Genomic DNA, 21,984 nt, shown 5'->3' with positions numbered 1-21,984 from the left:
TGGTCTTTCTTTGTTGATTGTCTTTTACTTTAGTTTCTAATTCAATTTATACCTATTTTCCCAATAATTTTTACCTTTTAAGAAACAAACCTTGAGCCCAAGATATGCATCAGCTGCTCTTTTCATTGGTGTCTCTTCTTGTTAACATTGTTGTTGTCATTCCATTGTCATCATATGTCACTACATATTTGCCAACAGGCCACATTTTTACCTTTGGTGGCCACATTAATCTCTGGCACTCAGTTCTCACTGTTATATTTTGTCTCTACCTGTATAGAATTTTGTCCGTCTCACATAATCTCTTTGAGATCATTAATCTCTTGTAGAGGTAAAAACACTTGACAATGACTGGCAGATGACATGTTTATACAGAATTCTTTGAAGAAAATTGATTTTTTACAACTAAATTGTGATATTTTATCAGGAGAAAATGCAAAATATGGATAAATTCGTAAATTATAAACGAAAAATTAATAAATTGATATGCAATAGATTGAGGAAATGGTCAGGGAGGCCCCAAGAGTTCTCTTGTAAAGGTAAAACAATTGATAATGACCTGCAGATGTAATTTTTCATAGAATTCATGTGAGGCATGATTTTACCATTAATTTTCAAGGGAAAAGAAGCAAAAGTTAAGGATTTAAAAAAAATGCAAAAATTGAAAATCATTTGTAAATAATAGAAGAAAATTGCCAAACTGGCTATAAAAAAAGGAATGAATTTGAAGAAAATTGTCTCAAAGGTTCTTTGAAACTTAGGAGTTATTATTCAAGTGGCTCAAACTCAAGGGTGATGCATGAAGTCTGCCAATACAAGGAATTGGGTTAAGTATAGTTAGTAATTATTTTTATAATTTCAACTAATTATTTAATAATTAAATATGTTCTAGGAGAAAATGCAAAAATATGGAGAAATTGGTATATTATAAAGGAAAAATTAATAAATCGATGTAGGAGAGTTTGAAAAAATGTCCAGTAAGACCTCATGTTGGCTCCTCTTGTAGACTTAAAACAATTGACAATGACTTGCAGATGTAATCTTTCATAGAATTTATGTGAGGCATGGTTTTACCATTAATTTTCAAGGGAAAAGAATCAAATTTTAAGGATTTTTGAAGAAAAAAATGCAAGCATTTAAAACCTTTTCTAAATAATAGATGAAAATTGCTTAATTGGCAATGAAGACGAAGGAATTGGAAAAAATGCCAGATTCTATAAAATGCTGGAGTTCAAGCGGGGTGCATAAAGTCTGTCAATGCCAGGGGAATGAGGTTAAGTATAATTAGCAATTATTTTTAAAATTTCAAGTAATTGTTTAATACTTTATTAAGTTCTAGCAGCGCTATATTTATCAGCCTAATGTAGTCCCGCCAAATGCATTGTAATAAAGGTAACAAGTTTAGGGCTACCACTTGGATTCATTTGAATTTTTTACCACAGGTAGTCCTTGTTGTGTGGATCAGAATGACATAATTTTCAATGGAAATTCCATACTTCCCTAGATAGGGGTATTACAAATTACATGTCGGAACAAGTCAAGTTTAGGGCCCGGTCCCGGATCTTGACGATATATACCACATATAGCCCTTATGGCCCTGAGTATAACGATCAAAGTTCCCCAAGTACAATAAATACAATGCAATATGTGTATTATTGTAGTTTCTAGACGGCCTTTACACAATGGAATTTTCGGAATTTCAGAGGCCCATATCTTGGGAAGTATGGACTTGTACAAGACAAAATTTATATTATTATACTCAGGACCCCAAGGGCTATCTGTGGTATATTTATCAACTTGATCCGGGACCGGGTCCTAAACTGGACTTATGCCAATTCCACTATACCTTAAATGTAGTCAACAGCCAGTGGTAATCACAACAGAACAATTTTGGTGTAGGCAGCTAATACCTATTTCATCAGCAGTCAAGGTAAACAAACATAAATCCATTATTATAAGTCTTCCTTTGTTATTAATTGAATTTTTCGAACAGATTTATAGCGATCCGGTTACCATTAAGTCAAAAGTGATCATTAAATTTCAAGGAAGACCTTAAAGTCCTCCAAAGGAGGACTTTTAATAATGGTCCATAGTAATTTCATTATAGCCCAACAGGATTCTAAATTTGATTCCAGGAAATGGAAAACCGATCACAATCTTCATTAAAAATAGTCACCACATAGTGAAAAATATTTCGGATTTTTGTAAAATTCACAACATATATATAGTCTACATCCGGCAAATTAGTATTCGTCACGTGCAAGTATTGAATACAATTTTAATTATTCAATTTAGTAACAACTTTCCCCTAATTTTTAGAACATACGAGAGTCCGTCCAGTGCTTCCTTTTTATTATTGCCTGTTTTATGGCTTCGGCTAACAAATTCCCAAATATGTACATATTTTCAACAACAGGTGCTCTACAAAAGGCACTAATATTATAATATTGTTACTTAAACGCATCATTTAGCACGAGCTACAAGGTAACCGAAAAAACAAGGAACATGCTACATACAAAACGCGTGTTTCCCTTTAGTTAGTTAGTAGTTGGTTGGTAACTTATCAACAAGGTTTAACGAAAAAGAATTTTATAGCAAAATGAAAATCAATAACGTTACCTGGTAAATTAAAACAGGATCGTTGCTTTCACAACAGACACACACAAATACAGGCAAATAACAAAAACCAACTGTTTAATAAGTGAAACGGCAGATGTTTGTTGAAAACAAAAGGACCAACGAAACCTAGCATACTAAAATTTTTGTGTGTATCCTGCTGCTGCTGTTGCTGACAGACAGTTAACCAACCAACCACATAGCTTAGCTATATGTAGCATAAAGATCACAATATTCAGGTTTTTATTTCGTTAAATGAATTATAAGCACACAGCTGTTCATATTTTGCATTTTTTCCTTTTACACAGGATTCTGTTATATTGTTTGGCAATTTGACAAAGGTAAAAAGGTACATTATTATTGAAAGAGGAGGGACAAAGATGGATTTTGTGTGATCCTTTCTCCAGTTGTGTGTTGATTTTATTGTTACAAAACGACAAGGGTAGATGACACCATTATGAGAGCAGTTTCAGATGCATAAAACAATTCGTTATGGGATACTTTTGATAAATGTCTAACGGATCCCTTTTGTTTTCTTTTTTTTTTTTGCATTTTTTTCTATGATTTTGTTTGCTAACTTGCCCTAACGGGAAAGACAAGAAGTTCCTATTTATTGTTTTCTATTCTTGAACTCTTAAGAAAATATATCATCTTCCGAAAGATAAGGGTCGAATCCTTTAAGGAAAAAAATATAAAAACTCTTAAAAAACAAACAAAAGAATAGCGCAACTAGTCTGTAAGTTTCCCATGAGAAAATTAAACAAAAAACAAGTATTTTTAAACGTATTCTAGTATTGTTGTATTCTTTGTATACTAATTAAGCCCTAGTTTAAATTGAAAACTTGTATATCCTGCTATTTATAACAAATAATAGAAAGAAATAATTGAAATTTACTTCAAAACAACATCATAATCTCCAACCAAAATGGCAATTGCAATTTCGTATAGCCCAAAAACCAACACAAAGGGAAAAAGAAAAACTATCAGCAGAGGACTCTAAAACAACAAACTAAGGACAAAGGCAAAGAAAACAAACTATAACGAAATACACAAAACAAATTATTATGGCTTTACTTCCTACCTGATGTTTGGCTGCTGACAAATGTCTATGTGCGAATGGATGATGATAAATGCAAAGAAGCACACATGGCTATGTGATAAATAAATGGCGGCAAATAATGACAGCTGCTGCTGCAAACTGTTTACTACGCCGCTCTCAATGCTTACCGTTGTTTATGCAGTTCTATTGTTGTAAATTATTTGTACAATGCAAGCCAACATAAACTACTGATATTAAATGGAAGAGCAAAAAAGGAAGTACCTACCGTCGTACATGCAACAGCATAAATGTAAAGACGTTGGAGGACGAATCCCTTCTTTTTGTGAATGGATGCAAGCTGCAATTTTTTCCCCTAACAAATAAATGGATGGATGGATTTCCTGTTATCCTTTTATTCGCCAGACAGACCATCAGCAGCACATGCTACCAAGCAGCGAATTCGTATGTTTTACTTTTTCTTTTCAGTTATTATAATATCACTTGTGTTACCATAGGTACCCATTTCATCATAAACTTTTTATTATCTATCTTTTGTTGTTGTTGGTTTTCTTTGTATTGCATTATTCATAACTATCATATTTTGTTCTTGTACTTTATTTGTATAATAATATATTCCGTCGTATCATCATCAATCATTATCTTGAAGTTATGGTATTTTCTTCGATCAGTATTATTACACTTTCACACGACTGACTATTATTACAAAACAACAATAACTATTTTCTATTCTATTTCCATGTCTATTTGTAAAATAACTTGTCAGAATTTTAGAGTAATACGTACTATATTTGAAATCCAAAAAAACTACTACACTACCTATTGTATGTAATTATTGTATTTACTTTTTGACAAAGTATATTTTATATATAGGTAAAAAATATTTAATCTTGTCGACTTAAAAATGAAACATTAGATCCATGCCTATTTATAACAAACATGTATTCATATAACGATAATGTAATATTGATCTTTTCTCCCCCAATATATTTTTTATAGGAAAAATGATTTTTCACAAATTTTCCCAAATTTGCTCGCTTTTAAAAGAAGGAGTTTTAAATAATGCCTTGAAAAAATGTATTATTGCCGGCGAGGCATCGTTGGTCATGTTGTGTAGGCATACCTTTCCTGTCTCACCAATGGATTTACATTTCCAGCTTGGCACAGGTTTAGTTTGTAGACTCCACTTTAGTAGCCGATAATGATGATATCTGCTACATTTTTGATAGCAAGGATAACATAAGCTTACAAAAACTTCTGCAATTAAATATTAAATACAGATTTTTAAAGTGTCCGCCGGTAGAAGGTCGGAAGAAATTTCGTATGTTGTGACAGACTTGGTTAATATTTTTCATTTTTATACCGAATATGAAAATATTATTTGTAGAGTAATGCAGCCTGATCTCAGTTTTGTTGTTTTTAAATTTTAAAGTTTTTTAAAGTGAGAGGTAGTTAAAATCGATATGCTTTCGGGAAAGGCAGAGAAGGCTATAGGTTCGGTCAACGACACATGGCCTCATCAGCTCTCTTAGTTCTTTGCATTGAAACAAAGAACTCTTCCCTAATTTTATGACGACTCGAGCAATGAAATATGAAAATCTATAAAATTTCCCTTATTTTGGTATGACATACGAACCACTTATAGAAGTTTTTATAACGCTTTAGTCAGGTTTGCATTATTGTGTAACTTGCTATGGCTGGTCTCAGGGCTACCAGTCGAGTCACACGCCTTACAGCTTATTCTATTAGGCAATTTGATAATTTGTGGAAAATCTTTGCAGTTTCGAACTTGTATGTTTCTCCAAGGAGATTCGAAATCAAACTCTGTCGAATTTAATACCAATGTTTGATTGAAAAAAATGAGTCAAATATTTTCCACGAATTTGGTTTTCTAATCATCTTAGAGGTCATTATACCCTCAGCATTTATGCTAACGAGGGTATATACACTTTCATACGGGCAAAATGTGCCTCATCGAAATAATGGTTTTAGACACCAAGTATGTTTGGACGAAATGTGTTTCAGACAATTTGGAGTTGATTTAGCCATGTGCGTCCGTCTGGTTGACTGGCTGGAGCACACCACTCCTTCCGGTACCTCCCACACAAAAGTTCGAAAAATTTGTGCGCACGATAACTCTTGAAGGGAGTAACCGATTTGGCCCACGTTTTGTACATCGTGAAATTTCTACCAAACTTAGATGAGGTTTCATTATGGACTTAATCGGTCCACTCCTTCGAGTACCTCCCACACCAAATTTCGGAAAAGTTCAATTTGGGACCTGCTCTCGAATAGCTTTTTAACAACTTGTATTCACTGTTCCCCATACGACGGTACAAGTTTCATCAGGGGCAAGTCCATACTTCCTGAGAAAATAGCCTAAAAGGTTCAAAAAAACCCCTTATGACGCAAGATAACTCTCGAACGGATCCCCCAATTCGGTCCAAAAATTTGGCCTTCGCAATAATTTGTCCAAATATAGTTTAAGTTCGAAGATAAACCATATCGGTACACTCCTTCAGCTACCTCCCTCACAAAAGTTCAAAAATGTTCGGAAAAATTGTGCGCACGATAAGTCTTAATATGTAATATATACTCTGCACATCCTAATATATCTACCAGATATAGATCAGGTTTGAATATGGACTATATTTGTCTACTCCTTCTGGTACCTCCCACACAAAATTTCGGATAAGTTCACTTTAAGACCTGCTCTCGAATCAGTTTGATTTTTGTTGAAGCGATTTGCATTCGCTACCTCCATTACGACGGAACAAGTTTCATCAGGGGCAAGTCCATACTTCCTGAGAAAATAGCCTGAAAGGTGTAAAAACCCTTATGACGCCGTGTGTAGTGGTTGGAGCGCAAGATAAATCTCGAACGGATCTGCCAATTCGGTCCAAAAATTTGGCCTTCGTAATATTTTGTCCAAACATACTTTAAGTTCGAAGATAAACCATATCGGTCCACTCCTTCAGGTACCTCCCCCACAAAAGTTCAAAAATGTTCGGAAAAATTGTGCGCACTATAACTCTTGAAGGGAGTGACCGATGTAATCCATACTTTGCACATCCTAATATATCTACCAGATATAGATGAGGTTCGAATATGGACTATATTTGTCTACACCTTCTGGTACCTCCCACACAAAATTTCGAATAAGTTCACTTTAAGACCTGCTCTCGAATCAGTTTGATTTTTGTTGAAGCGATTTGCATTCGCTACCTCCATTAGGTCCATCATTTGGTCTTCGTCATATTCTATCCAAACTTAGTTTCATGGGGCAATACCGGTCCACAAGTTCCGGTACTTCTCCCCATAATTAAAAAAATGCCACTAAAATGCTAGGACGATATCACTTGAATGAGGCAACCAATTTGGTCCAAACTTTGGATCTCCTAATATTTTGTCAAAATTGAGTTTAACTTCTAAAATGGCCCATATCGGTTCTCCCTAAGGGTACCTCTCCCACAAAAGTTCAACATTTGTGTCTAAGTGCAGTTAATTCCTAATCCACATTTTTGTCGGCAAGTTCAAATGTCCAAAAAGGGCCACAAAATTCTGAAGAGACCCTAAATACATTCGATCTGTCCGTAGATGAAAGTTTCACTTCACATTGGCTGAGGGTATATCTCTGTCGGCAAAACCGACTGACACTTTTTTTTACTTGTTGGTATAACAGTAATGTAAAATGTGAACATTTGTATTTTCTATTGTTTAATATTAATTCATGCATACATATGTAAAAAGACCTAGTTATAGTTTCAAAAATGTGCTTTTAGAAGCATTATAAAAATTAAGAAAAAAATCAATAATGAAAAAACTATTATGTCATTTCCCAATTTGTGTATATGTAATCCCGTATTTATTATGTAGAAATTATTTTCGACCCCCTTTACTACATCCCTAATTAACTACAAAAACCAAACTAACACGTGACTTCAATTTATTCCCATGAATATTAGTAAATATATATATTTTTTTAATTTCCTAGATTGAAGAAAATGAATAGAAAAGTTGTTAAATATTTTCAATATTTATTTATAGATTTGTCGACAAATTTGAATTGTCATTTTAGAGTTTACATTTGCCATTATATAATAAGTAGACAGTGGAATTTGCATATTTTTTAAAATTTCAAATGGAAAAAAATCTAATTTTTGTGGATAATATTAAATAGTTTTTAAAATGTGCACATTTTATAATAAAATATGTAAACCATATGGCAAAAAATGTCCAAAAATCATCTAAGAATATCATAATATGAATTTTTAAAAAATATGCAAATTCCGATGTCTATTAATAAGGTAAATAATATTAGAAAATATTGTTGGGCGCTAATAAATTATCACCTGCAACAAGATTACAGATTTCAGAAAAAACTCTGTAAATGTATATTAATGACATTTGAATCATATTCTTCGAATGAAAATATACCTACGAGTACTACATACATATGTATATCAAAATAATAATGTTTGTAATAGAAATTTTATGACTTATAGTAAAAGTAATGTCCAACTTATTTTTTTTTAAATTAAACTCCTAAAAGTATACTTTTTTTAGAATTATAGATAATGAAGAAATTTATTAGAAATTAATTTATTTATGAAGGTTCCCCCAGCCGTGGTAAATTATTATAACATAGACTAATAAGATTTAGATTTCAGATCTAATATTATACAAAAAATATAAAACAAACTTATTGTAATGCAACACTACGAAAATATATATAAAGTAGGTGTATATCTTTTACAAGAAAAAAAAAAACAAAAAAAAAACAAAATTAACAATTCTAACACACAATTTGTCCAATATTTTATCTACTAGGTAGGCTGCTGTTACTACTACATATTTCTGCTGGCTAACAAATTACTAAAACTATTGTAAAAAATATAAATATACATATATACATTAGTTTTTATATAGATTATTAAGATTACATAAGACATTCGTTGTCATGTCACATAACAATTAACTTCATTATAATATTGCTGCATTTCTTAATTGGTAATAATTAATATTTTGAAAATTTTGTATCAAGCCAAAATAATGTATTAAGCAAGAAACAAGAAAACAGATAACTAGTTGCGTTCTCTTAATATTTGTATAATTGTTTCTGTAATATCCACCAAACAAAAACACACAGAAATTATATATATATATATATGGTAAAGAAAAACTTTCAATATTTAAAGTAAACTAAAGTTACATTTTTTTAGAATTCCCCCCCTGTCCAAATATTTGTTGGAATTATCATGAAAAATTTAGGATTTTGTTGTGTAAATAACAGTGTGAATTTGAATTTTATTATTTTGCAAAACATTGTTTTTGTGTTACTTCAGTGTAATACATTTTTAAACATTACTAGTATACGTTTTTTTATATATAGAAAACTCTCTCTGTTAACCAATTTTAGTCATTGCCCTAGAATACAGAATCATATATTTTTGGATTTTATTTTTTGTGTTTTCATACTTTGTGCAGTTGTTTTATTTTTCCTAGTACATATATAGTTTAATGGCAAATATCATTAATACAAAAAAAAAAAAATTTTAGGTTGATATTAATTTTCGACCCCCTACATTATATCCTTTTGTGGTATTGCAAACTCAATATTCTATAAACGATTTGTGGAATATTGTTGTTAGAATAAAAGACATCATTGTCCTCTTCTCTGTGCTACTACTACATAATCGAAATTCCTTTCTTACAACAACAACCAGTGTGTGTATTCTTTATCTTGTATCAAACTAAAAATCATAGAAAATGTTTCAATACAGTAATACTGTAAATAATAATTATTTTCGTATTATATATTTGAGTATTGCTTACATAAACATTAAATAGATGGTTTACAAAAAAAAAAATTGCTAACCTATAGCAACAAAACAAAAAAAGGTTTTATTACATAGGCAGCATTAACAAATTTATTGTAGTCTTGAAAACAAAATAATTTATCTAAGAAGATTAGCGAAAAATATCAAAAATACATAATTATTTTTAGGTAAATTATTAAATTTGTATTTGTCCACATACTCTCTCTCTCTCAGTTGTATTGAAATCAGTTGAAATATATAAAGCTTGGTAGTTGATGAAAAAAATCATAAAACAATTTACAAAGGCCAAAACAATATAATTCAATCTATAATCTCTTTTGTTAATTAGCTACCCACCCACATCATCTTCACATGCAATATAAGGGATATGTACAATATAATAATTGTTCCACAAACATCCCAGACGGGACAAGGGAGACTCATATCATTAAGTGCAACCCCAATTCATATTAGCTCAATGATATGGGATCTACTGTTTATCGCCGAGTCCGAGCGGCGTGTCTTACCACTCACCACTTGTAGATTAGTTTTACATGACTGAAATACTCAGGGAATATCGCCCACGGTACTGAAGGGATATTTTGCACAAGATTATTGAAAAATATTTTTTTAAAAAATCCAGATTATTGAAAATATGTTTTTAGAAAATCCAGATTATTGAAAAAAATATTTTTTTTTTTAAAAAATCCACGATTATTGAAAAAATATTTCTTAAAAAATCCACGATTATTGAAAAAATATTTTTTTTTTAAAAAATCCACGACTATTGGAAAAATATTTTTTAAAAAATTCATGATTATTGAAGAAGTATTTTTAAAAAATCCACGATTATTAAAAAAATATTTTTAAAAGTATCCACGAATACCACGAATAATAAAAAATCCACGATAATTGGAAAAGTATTTTAAAAAAATTTACGATTATTGGAAAAGTATTTTAAAAAAATTTACGATTATTGAAAACATATTTTTTAAAAAATTCAATATTATTGAAAACTTATATTTTTAAAGAATCCACGATTTTTGAAAAAAAAAAACAATTTTTAAAAAATCCACGATTATTGAAAAAATATTTTTTTTTTTAAATTTAAGATTAATGAAAAAATATTTTTTAAAATATCCAAGATTATTGAAAAAATATTTTTTAAAAAATCCACGATTATTGAAAAAATATTTTTTAAAAAATCTAAGGTTAATGAGAAAATATTTTTTAAAAAATCCAAGATTGTTGAAAAAATATTTTTTAAAAAAATCCACAACTATTGGAAAAATATTTTTTAAAAATCTAAGATTAATGAGAACATATTTTTTAAAAAATCCACGATAATTGGAAAACTATTTTGTAAAAAATTCACGATTATTGAAAAAGTATTTTAAAAAATCCACGATTATTGAAAAAGTATTTTAAAAAAATCTAAGATTAATGAGAACATATTTTTTAAAAAATCCACGATAATTGGAAAACTATTTTTTAAAAAATTCACGATTATTGAAAAAGTATTTTAAAAAATCCACGGTTATAGAGTAAATATTTTTAAAAATATCCATGATTATTTAATTTAAAAAAAAAAAAAAACACGAAAAAATATTGTTTTTTTGAAAATTTACGAATATTGAAAAAATATTTTTTAAAAAATCCACGATTATTGAAAAAATATTTTTTAAAAAATCCACGATTATTGAAAAAATATTTTTTAAAAAATCCACGATTATTGAAAAAATATTTTTTAAAAAATCCACGATTATTGAAAAAATATTTTTTAAAAAATCCACGATTATTGAAAAAATATTTTTTTTTTAAAATTCACGATTATTGAAAAATGTTTTTTTAAATATTCACGATTATTGAAAAAATGATTTTTAAAAAATCCACGATTATTGAAAAAATATTTTTTAAGAAATCCACGATTATTGAAAAAATATTTTTTAAAGAAATCCACGATCAATGAAAAAATATTTTTTACAAAATCCTAGATTATTGAAAAAATATTTTTTAAAAAATTCACGATTATTAAAAAAATATTTTTTAAAAAATCCACGATTTTTGAAAAAATATTTTTTAAAGAATTCACAATTTTTGAAAAAGTATTTTTTCTAAATCCACGTTTATTGAAAAAGTATTTTCCACGATTATTGAAAAAATATTTTTTTAAGAAATCCACGATTAATTAAAAAAAAAATTTTTAAAAAATTCACCATTATTAGAAAATATTTTTTAAAAAATCCACGATTTTTAAAAAAAATATTGTTAAAGAATCCAAGATTTTTAAAAAATATTGTTAAAGAATCCAATATTTTTAAAAAATATTGTTAAAGAATCCACGTTTTTTGAAAAAATATTGTTAAAGAAACCTCGATTTTTGAAAAAAATATTTTTTAAAAAATCCTCGATTATTGAGAAATATTTTTTAAAAAATCCACGATTATTGAAAAATATTTTTTTAAAAAATCCACGATTATTGAAAAATATTTTTTAAAAAATCCACGATTATTGAAAAATATTTTTTAAAAAATCCACGATTATTGAAAATATTTTTTAAAAAATCCACGATTAATAAAAAAATATTTTTTAAAAAATCCACGATAATTAAAAAAAAATTAAAAATCCACGATAATTTAAAAAAATATTTTTTAAAAAATCCAATTAAAAAATTTTTTAAAAAATCCACGATTATTGAAAAATATTTTTTAAAAGATCCACGATTATTGAAAAATATTTTTTAGAGAATCCACGATTATCGAAAAATATTTTTAAAAAATCCACGATTATTGAAAAATATTTTTTAAAAAATCCACGATTATTGAAAAATATTTTTTAAAAAATCCACGATTAATAAAAAAATATTTTTTAAAAAATCCACGATTAATAAAAAAATATTTTTTAAAAAATCCACGATAATTAAAAAAAAATTTAAAAAACCACGATAATTTAAAAAAATATTTTTTAAAAAATCCAATTAAAAAAAATTTTTAAAAAATCCACGATTATTGAAAAATATTTTTTAAAAGATTCACGATTATTGAAAAATATTTTTTAGAGAATCCACGATTATCGAAAAATATTTTTTAAAAATCCACCATTAATAAAAAAATATTTTTTACAAAATTTAAGATTATTTAAAAATACTGTTTTAAAAAATCCAGATAATAAAAAAAAATATTTTTTAAAAAATACACGTTTATTGAAAAAATATTTTTTAAAAAATCCACGATTTTTGAAAAAAATATTTTTTATAAATCCACCATTTTTTAAAAAAAAAAATTTTTAATCCACGATTATTGAAAAAATATTTTTAAAAAAATCCACGTTTATTGAAAAAATATTTTTTAAAAAATCCACGATTAATAAAAAAATATTTTTTAAAAAATCCACGATTTATAAAATAAATATTTTTTTAAGAAATCCACGGTTAACTCTACTTTTAGTCTTTAAACTGTTCGTTTAGAATTTTTACCGTGGGTGCTGAGTTGGGCAAGTCCATACTTCCAAATAAAATGGCTTGCAAACCCAAAAAAGCTCTGCAAATGATATTGAAAAAATATATTTTTTTAAAAAATCCACTATTATTTAAGAAATAGTTTTTAAAAAAATCCAAGATTAATGAGAAAATATTTTTTAAAAAATACAAGATTATTAAACAATTATTTTTTAAAAAATCAAAATTATTGAAAAAATATTTTTTAAAAAATCCACGATTATTGAAAAAAAAATATTTTTAAAATATCCAAGGTTGTTGAAGAAATATTTTTAAAAAATCCACGGTTATTGAAAAAATATTTTTTACAAAATCCAAGATTTTTGAAAAAAATATTCACAAAATATTTTTTAAGAAATCCACGATTAACTGTACTTTAACCCTTACACTGATGTTGATGATCGTTTTGAAATTTTTAGCGTGGGTACTGAGAGTTGGGCAAGTCCATACTTCCAAATAAAATGGCTTGCAAACCCATAAAAGCTCTGCAAACGATCATCAAAGCAATATTGTTGTTTTTTTCTTTTTTTGTAACAAATTTGGAAAATATATACGTGGAATGCGCATGTTCAATTCTACCCATGCCTTCTCCACATTGAAATTTCTGGAATATCAAATGAAATTCATATGAAAAATCCCGAATGTAAATATTGCATTGTGAAGATGATGTACAACACCACCCACTACAATCAATACATTTCGTGATATACATGTAATGAAATATAACGTTTATTTTCTCTAAAAAAACAACAAAACTCTTCTTGTCATTGTTTTTTTAAATATCCACTTTTTAGTTTGTCTCTAAAAAAAAAACTGTTCTTTATTTGTGATCATATAATTCTTAGGAAGTAAAATTTTGGAATTTAGTCCTATTCTAATGAAAAAACAACAACAACTTATTTAGTAACAGATTAGTTGATATTTTGTCAGAAAGCAAAGTTCTGTAGCTGTAATGTAAAAAATTCCAATTTAAAAAATATATTCCTTAACATTTTATTAATATATTTTCTCTCTCTTTCTCTAAAAAATTTCAAACTAACAGCGTAGTCGTGGTTTTGGCTTCATAACATTCCAAGAACCCTGCAGTGTTGATAAAGTTCTCAAAGTGCCCATACACACTTTGGATGGCAAGAAAATCGATCCCAAACATGCCACACCCAAAAATCGACCCCGTCAATCGAATAAAACCAAAAAAATCTTTGTTGGTGGCGTTTCACAGGATACATCAGCGGATGAGGTTAAGGCATATTTCAATCAATTTGGTACCGTTGAAGAAACCGTTATGCTAATGGATCAACAAACTAAACGTCATCGTGGTTTCGGCTTCGTCACATTTGAAAATGAAGATGTTGTGGATCGTGTTTGTGAAATTCACTTCCATACCATTAAAAACAAGAAAGTGGAATGTAAAAAAGCCCAACCCAAAGAGGCGGTAACACCAGCAGCTCAACTTTTGCAAAAACGTATTATGTTGGGTACATTGGGTGTGCCAATACCAACTGGACCGGGTCAATTGTTAAGTGCCCGCACCGCAGCCGGTGTACAGGCTATGAATCAATTTGCCATTTTACCATCACCAGCCCAGTTACAATTGCATGCTGCCTCGGGGGCAGCAGCATCGGCAGCCGCTGCTCAACAGGCTGCCCTAATTTCACAAAATCCTTTCCAAGTACAAAATGCCGCCGCAGCTGTGGCAGCTAATCAAAGCAGTTTTGGTAAATTGTTGTCGACATATCCTCAAGCATTACATAGTGTGCGGTAAGTTATAGATTTTGAGATAGACTTTAAGTTACTGTCGAAATTGTTTATGGCGGCCTACGTCAAGGGATCGATGAAATGTGGTGGTTACAAGCGATTGTTGTTAAAGGGATAAAAAGGGTGTGACGAAATTCGGGATTTTTCGATTTCGTTGTTATAAGCGATTTTGACTTTAACTTATTTGTTTGAAAACTCCAAACTTTATAAAATGTTGAGTAATAATAATGTTTTTGTTTTCCTTTTTCTAGTTATTCACCCTATCCCATACCCGCCACAGCAGCCGCCGCAACCGCCCTGGCTCAGGCTCAACAACAACATCAACAGCAACAAGCCGTGGCTGTACATCAACACCAACAGCAACAAAACGCAGCAGCTGCTGCTGCCCAACAACACACGGCTGCCAGTAATTCAGCTGCTGTGGCAGCAGCCACTCAGGCCCATAATGCAGCATTGCATGCTGCCGCTGCTGGAACACAATCTGCCAGTGCTGGTCATGGTACTACAAATCACCTAGCCGCTGCTGCGGCACAACAAGCTGCCTTGGTAGCCTCAACAAATCCCTTAAATGCCGCCACCAATCCATATCAAAGTTATGCCTTAGCAAATGTTGACATGTCAAGTTTTCAAGGTGTGGACTGGAGTTCAGTGTATGGTATGGCGGGAATGTACGTTTAAGTTATTAACTAAAGGCGGCAGCAGTACCACCACCACACATCCCTGATCTTCATTAAAATTGCCCCTCCCGATCTGTCATTCATTTTTCTTCCTGCAAATAATACTCTTGGGAAAAGTCTTTTTGCCCCAAACGCATCCTTTGAAAGGGATTCTAAAAAACGGAGGGGCATTTGAAAGACAATTGTTATATGTGTTACATTTTTTGCTCTCTACTCTCTCTCTCCCCTTTTCTTTGCTATAACACTTAATTTATATCAAAAAACAAAATCAAAGAAAAAACACCCGTAATCTGTAAATTATCATCGCCCGTTTAAATTTTCTTTTTAGATTTAGTTTGTTTACTTTTTAAGGTAATGCCTAAGCATTTTAGTTATAAAAATCCTTACATAAAAAAACCAACAAACACTACTATTAGCTACATACATAAATCCCACAAGAAAAAAAAACAAAAAACAACTCGAATTGTTTTATGTATAAAGAAAAAAAAAACAAAGAAAAGAATTGAAAAATTTGAACTACGGAAAAAGCAAAACAAACGAAAAAAGACAATGATTATTAAATGAAAATATATAGTTTAGTTGTAAAACAAAACAGAGCATGTTAGGTGGGAAATTAAAATTCCCTAATTTGAAAACATGTTAAAAGAAGAAAAAAACATATTTTTAAATTTAAGTAACTTCCATAAACACACACACCAGAAGAGAAAAAAATCCCTGAATTCAATTATTTTTAAGTAATCTATTGAATTAAAATAAAAAACAATGAAAACCCAAAATATAAACCCCTTTTAATGAATACAAATCATTATTTTTAAAAAAACGAAAACATAACAAACATGAAAAGAAGAAATCATGCAATTTTCACAGAAAAACAAAACAAAAAATACATTAAACAAAAAAATCTTCTAAACCACCGATTGTGATTGCGTTTAATTTTAATGAAATACATACAAAAAAAATATTAAAACAACAAACAATTTGCCATTTCCAAAAAAAATGGTAGTGATGACAAAAAATAAAAATTTGTTCTCATAAATATTTCTTCTCTACTTCTCTAACAGAAACAGTTTACATCACTCTTATTTTCTTCTTTAAAATTTTTAGATTTTCTGTTAACACATTTCTCGAAAAAACGAAAAATTTTTAGTAATTGTTAAATACCAAAGAAATAAATATTATTTTCTTTAAATGAAGTTTTTTTCTTGTTTTAGATTTTTAATTTACTTTTTTTAAACATTTTATTCCTCAAAGAGAATATCAGAAAGACTCGAAGGAAAATAACCTCAATTTCCTGTTTAATAAGGTTTTGGGTTTTGTCACATTCGAAAATGAAGCTGTTTTATGTCATGTCTGTGAAATACATTTCGATACCATCAAAAATAAGAAGGTGGAATGTAAAAAGCCTAACCCAAAGAGGACGTTACACCAACACAGCTCAACTTTTGCAAAAACTTATTATGTTGGGTACATTTGGTGTGCCAATACCAACTGGACCGGGTCAACTGTTAAGTGGTTGTACCGCAGCCGATGTACAGGCTATGAATCAATTTGCCATTTTACCATCACCACCCCAGTTACAATTGCTGCCTCTGGAACAGCATCAGCAGAAGCTGCTCTTTTCACAAAATCATTTCCAAGTACAAAATGCTGCCGCGGCATTTTTAAAATGTTATTCCTCAAAGAGAATATCAGAGAAGCTTGAAGGAAAAAAACCTCAAATTCCACTTTTTATATGACAAATGCTTAAATAGCTCCAGAATTCAGTTTCTATGTGTGATACACTAGCTGTGTCTTTTTACGTGATAATTTGTAATAATTATTACTAATGTTGCAGATTTTGACAGTTGTATAAAGGAAAAGTTGCTGAAAAAAATGTTTCAGCAACATTTAGTAAGTAAAAAGACACCCCTACTTTCATGTTCAAAAAACAATAATAGGGGTGTCTTTTTACTTACTAAATGTTGCTGAAACATTTTTTTCAGCAACTTTTCCTTTATACAACTGTCAAAATCTGCAACATTAGTAATAATTATTACTAATTATAGGTTTGTCCTTTTACGTACTGAACTTTACTGAACATTGTTTCTTCAGTAATGTTTAGCAACATTTCAATTATACAATTGTCAAAACTTTACTGAAGAAAAAATGTTCAGTAAAGTTCAGTACGTAAAAAGACAAACCATATCACGTAAAAAGACACAGCTAATGACAAATGTTTTAACGTCTAAAATTACATATGCTCTGTTCCAGAGCCTGCAAAAAGCTACTATTTTTTACTACAATAACATTTTTTCCTTTATGTTATCGGAAAAAAATAGTACAAATTAGTAGATCCTTGCACTGCTGGAACAGACCATTAAATTATACATGTCACTGAAATGCACCAAGACTTAAAAAAAATCAACATTTGTTTTTTGATTGAATCTGATACTTACCCCCTGTTTTTGTAACTTTTTTTTGTTCGTTCGTCTATATTCGTAATAATTAATGCATCCACAGCTCAGTCTCCAGATGACATACTGACCTAATTTTTCGTAGACGCGTTCCATATATAGATAGGAATTCCTCTTTTAAAAATCAGAGATCTACATATGCGCTAAGGCGAGTAAATCGATCTACAAAATTTGACAATTCGTGTGAGAAACACAAAAATTTTTACAAAAACAGGGGGTTAGAGCTAAAATACATGCCTCTACGTTTAAAAATAATTTTCCTATCCAAGAAATGCCATTTCGAATAATGGTATAGCATTGAAGTGGTGGAATTCTCTAACGCATTTTTTGTTTACCAACAAAAATAAATTAAAACGCAAAATGATGAATGAAAAGTTTGGCAACACGATTGCTATCGATAGGACTTACGACAAGTTTATTTTGGTTGTTTACTTACCGACAAAATTCTTTAATTACCGAAATTATGAGCCTCTTAATTTTACCGATATTTGTCGGTAACCAAAAAATTCGTTAGAGAATCCCACTACAGATATTGTTGTAATGAAGAGTTCCCGCGATTTTGATTTCATTACTTACTCCCCCATTCGTACATGACTTAGTGTGATTTTCCCGCTATTTATACCCTACACCACACTGTGGCAAGGGGTTGTTGTAGCAGCGTAGAAACCAACGTAGAAGCATAGATTTGATGATGGGTTGGTAGCCCCTGGCCGAAACACTTTGGGGTCGGATCAATCCGGTATGAAAGAAACCGCTGCCGTGGAATTGATTATCTGATAGTTGTGGCTCGTTTATGGAAAGCAAGTAACTATAGTCCAGTGGCATTGTAAATAGCCAAAAGTACTATAGTAAATAATATTACAAAGCACGAGCGTTAACTGAAACAATGGATTTCGTTTCGGAAGTCAGCCGCTGCGCCCATAAAGAATCAGGAGACAGGTGAGTGGGGGTTAGATAGGCAGCTAAACAAATGTAGCGTGTCGTGCGGTCTCAATCCACATGAGAGGCATGTGTTGGGTATCGTGCCATCAATTCGGGCAGGGCAATCATGAATATTTCCCTAGGAAAAATCAACATTTTGAAACGTTGAAAACTACGAGAAACACTTTATTCTCGCCGAATAGACAAAAATATTACCTTTTGGACATAAATATGAAAATAAAAAATTGTGAAATTGGGAAAAGAGAACAAATTAATTTTTATTCATGATTGCCCTGAATATGAAGGTGGCTAGATCGTTCGGATCTTAACTGGGTTAAAACCACCATTTAGACTACACATTTTACTTGCCAGTGAGAATGACTACCCAAGTCAGCCTGATGGGCTTGTTGATCTGGAGCAGTGTCGACCAAGAAGAGACCAGACAAAAAAGTGGATGTGCAAACAAAAAAAAAAAGTAAACATGTATCATTTTTATTTCTGATACATTCGTAGTTGCAATGCAGAAACAATGCATTAGTGTGCAACTGATATATTTTGACGAAATCTAAAAACTGCAATGTATTGGTACGTTTCGGAAGTCAACCATCTTGTTCTGCTGACGCACCAGCAAAATCTCCATCAGGGTGATTATAAATGAAAACTCCACGTCAGTCTTGTCTTTCTGCCGTTGCAACTTAAAGGAGAAAATGAGAAAACTCACGGGGACTTTCATAATTGGGCTGTAATTCTTCATGAAGATCATCCCTGTTGCAATTCTCAATTCGGCATTTGGCCAGGCTTGAATATTCTTACACTGCGTAGCTCTGACATGTGAATACCTCATCGACACCGCATAGCTTAACGCTTACCACAGAAGTGTATACTACTTTATAAGAGGTTACCAATATTTCTTTGTCAGACTTGTGTACCCTAGTTTCTTTCCCAAAAAATGCAAAGTTTCATGTCAAAATTTCATTGAAATTACTCTAGTGTGGCCCGGGACTTATAATTTCGGTAATAAACGAAAATTTTCGGTAAGTTACCGACCTACCGGTTTCTTAAGTGTTGTCAATTTTTCATTCATATTTTTGCCTTTTTATTTTACCGATTTTTGTCGATAACGGCAAAAAAGTTACAGAATCCCACTACAGGACAGGATAATCGACTAATTTGTTCAGGGGAAGTCTCATTTCAGCCGTCCAAGTGCATAGCATAGCAGTGTACAGCATAGCAGTATATTTACCGACGGTCATTTTCATATTCCTCATTAAGTCAGCTAAGTAGATTAGGGTGGCCAAAAAGTTAAAAACATTTTTTTGAAAGGTCTAGGCCTTAATTTTAACCGTTTTTAATCAGTTCGGTTAACGTTAACCCGTGCCACCTGAGCGATCTTTGTTGCCATAGTAATTTGTTTGGGATCAAAGGTGAATTTTCCCGAAAATGCTCTAAATGACGCAATTATTGTTTGACGAAAAAAATTGCCAGTTCCTTGTTGTGGCTTTCACAACTTCATTTAAATATTACTCTGAACTTAATAGCTAAACAGCGGCTAATATTTTCTTTGTCGGTATTGTGAAGCTTATAGGCTGTCATCCAGAATCTCTTGTTTTGTATAAAACTCCAGAAAAAAATCCTCACTATTGTAGACGAAGCTAGTCTATGTAAAACATGGAAATGATGCCACCGTGGTGCAATGTTATGCACACCCGTCTTGCACGCAGAAGGTCGAGGGTTCGATTCCCCGGCCAGGCAACATCAAAATTTTCAACGGTGGCAAAATACCCCTCAGTAATGCTGGCGACATTTCCTAAGTAGTTCAGCCTTGTAAAACTTCTCTATAAAGTGGTGATGTAAGACACGCCGTTCGGACTCGGCGATAAACATTAGGTCCCATATAATTGAGCTAAATATGTATCGGGGTGCACTCATTGATATGAGAGAAGTCTCCCCTGTCCCGTTTGGGATGTTTATGGAACAATTATATAATGATTCAATGCGAATCCGTGATTTCTCTGGATCGTGGAAGCTCCGATCTTTTCTTCAACATTTGAACGAATTACATGGATGATAAACAAAATTCGTGAATTCGTTGGTAAAGATGCCATGTTTTGGATCTGAAAATTAGGATATTTTGAGGATATCTCTCTTATAAAAATAACGGGTGAATGGGCATGCCACACCACTTGGCCTTTGGTAATCTTGGAAACGGTTTAGATTTTTATTCAATTTAGCATAGACGGTATAACAACACTGCTGCTTTTCTCATCAAAATAATATCCCTGAAGATGACTGTCGATGACAACAGAATTATCGGATAAATAAAAATAAACAAAATATCAATTGTTTTCATTTGACCAAAAGCCGGGTTGATTTGGCTTTTGGTCAAATGAAAACCAAAAAGTTTTTAAATTCCCCCTCTGAAATATTTTATGAGCAATTTGTGAGTGGTTGAGATAAATCAGCTCTTTTCACTATTTCTTACCAATAATTCTATTGTCCCTGATAAAATGTCGAACACCAAAAATTTGACAACAGGCCCAATAGTAGCAATTTCTGATATTCTCTTTAAAATTAATATTTTTCTCACTTCTTTTTAAAAAAGCCAAATTTTATGTTGTTAAAATTCATTTTCAAATTTACCAATTATTTTTTATAATTTAAAATGTTTAATAAAAAACGACGATACTTGCCATTTGTGAAAATTCTTGCTAACAAATTAATTGTTTAAATTATATGATTTCCTCATAAGATACTCATTTTATTTAATTGCTTTTTTAAAATATATTAAAAATAAAAAAATAGGAAAAAACATTATCTTTTAGAAAGAGGACGAGTGTAAGAACATAATATAACTCACACATGCTACTACACTTTCAAAATATCAGTATGTTTCAAGGCACTTGAATTGTTTCTTTTTTCTTTCTTCAAATTATTGTAAATGTATTTGCAGTCTTACAATTAAAAAAGAGAAGGAAGGTCTGTGGAGAGATATTATTAATTCTTGGTATCAACGGAACAATCTATTGCTGAGAACTAATTAAAACAAAGATTTTCTAAAATTTAAATTGAAACGTGTATGACGACATTGACCATCCATGCTGTGGTTATGAGAAGTTAATAAAATTAACCGTGACCTTCCTTCTTGAATTTATTACACTTCCGTTTCTTAAAGTATGTAGTTTGAAAATAAACA

The 21,984-nt window shown here is 30.6% G+C and overlaps 2 protein-coding genes across 6 annotated transcripts in view; one reads left to right on the top strand and one right to left on the bottom strand.

Moving 5' to 3' along the window:
* msi (RNA-binding protein musashi) overlaps window positions 1–21,600 on the top strand; it is a 576,326-nt gene extending 554,726 nt beyond the window's left edge. For all 5 annotated transcript variants that reach the window (XM_073979396.1, XM_073979410.1, XM_073979402.1 and 2 more), the window contains 2 exons: window positions 14,028–14,743; window positions 14,992–21,600. In XM_073979396.1, coding sequence (XP_073835497.1) covers window positions 14,028–14,743; window positions 14,992–15,418 — 1,143 coding nt within the window. In that variant the 3' untranslated portion in view covers window positions 15,419–21,600. The remainder of the gene's footprint in view (window positions 1–14,027; window positions 14,744–14,991) is intronic.
* Window positions 1–21,984, bottom strand: part of ymp (yellow-emperor) — a 75,342-nt gene that overhangs the window by 7,540 nt on the left and 45,818 nt on the right. The gene's annotated exons all lie outside the window — the stretch shown is intronic.

The sequence above is a fragment of the Musca autumnalis genome, unplaced genomic scaffold (assembly GCF_047663935.1).
Source record: "Musca autumnalis isolate F117 unplaced genomic scaffold, ASM4766393v1 scaffold_1, whole genome shotgun sequence".
Lineage (NCBI taxonomy): Eukaryota > Metazoa > Arthropoda > Insecta > Diptera > Muscidae > Musca > Musca autumnalis.
The sequence above is the reverse complement of the archived record's forward strand: the minus strand, read 5'-3'. Positions and strand labels throughout refer to the sequence as shown.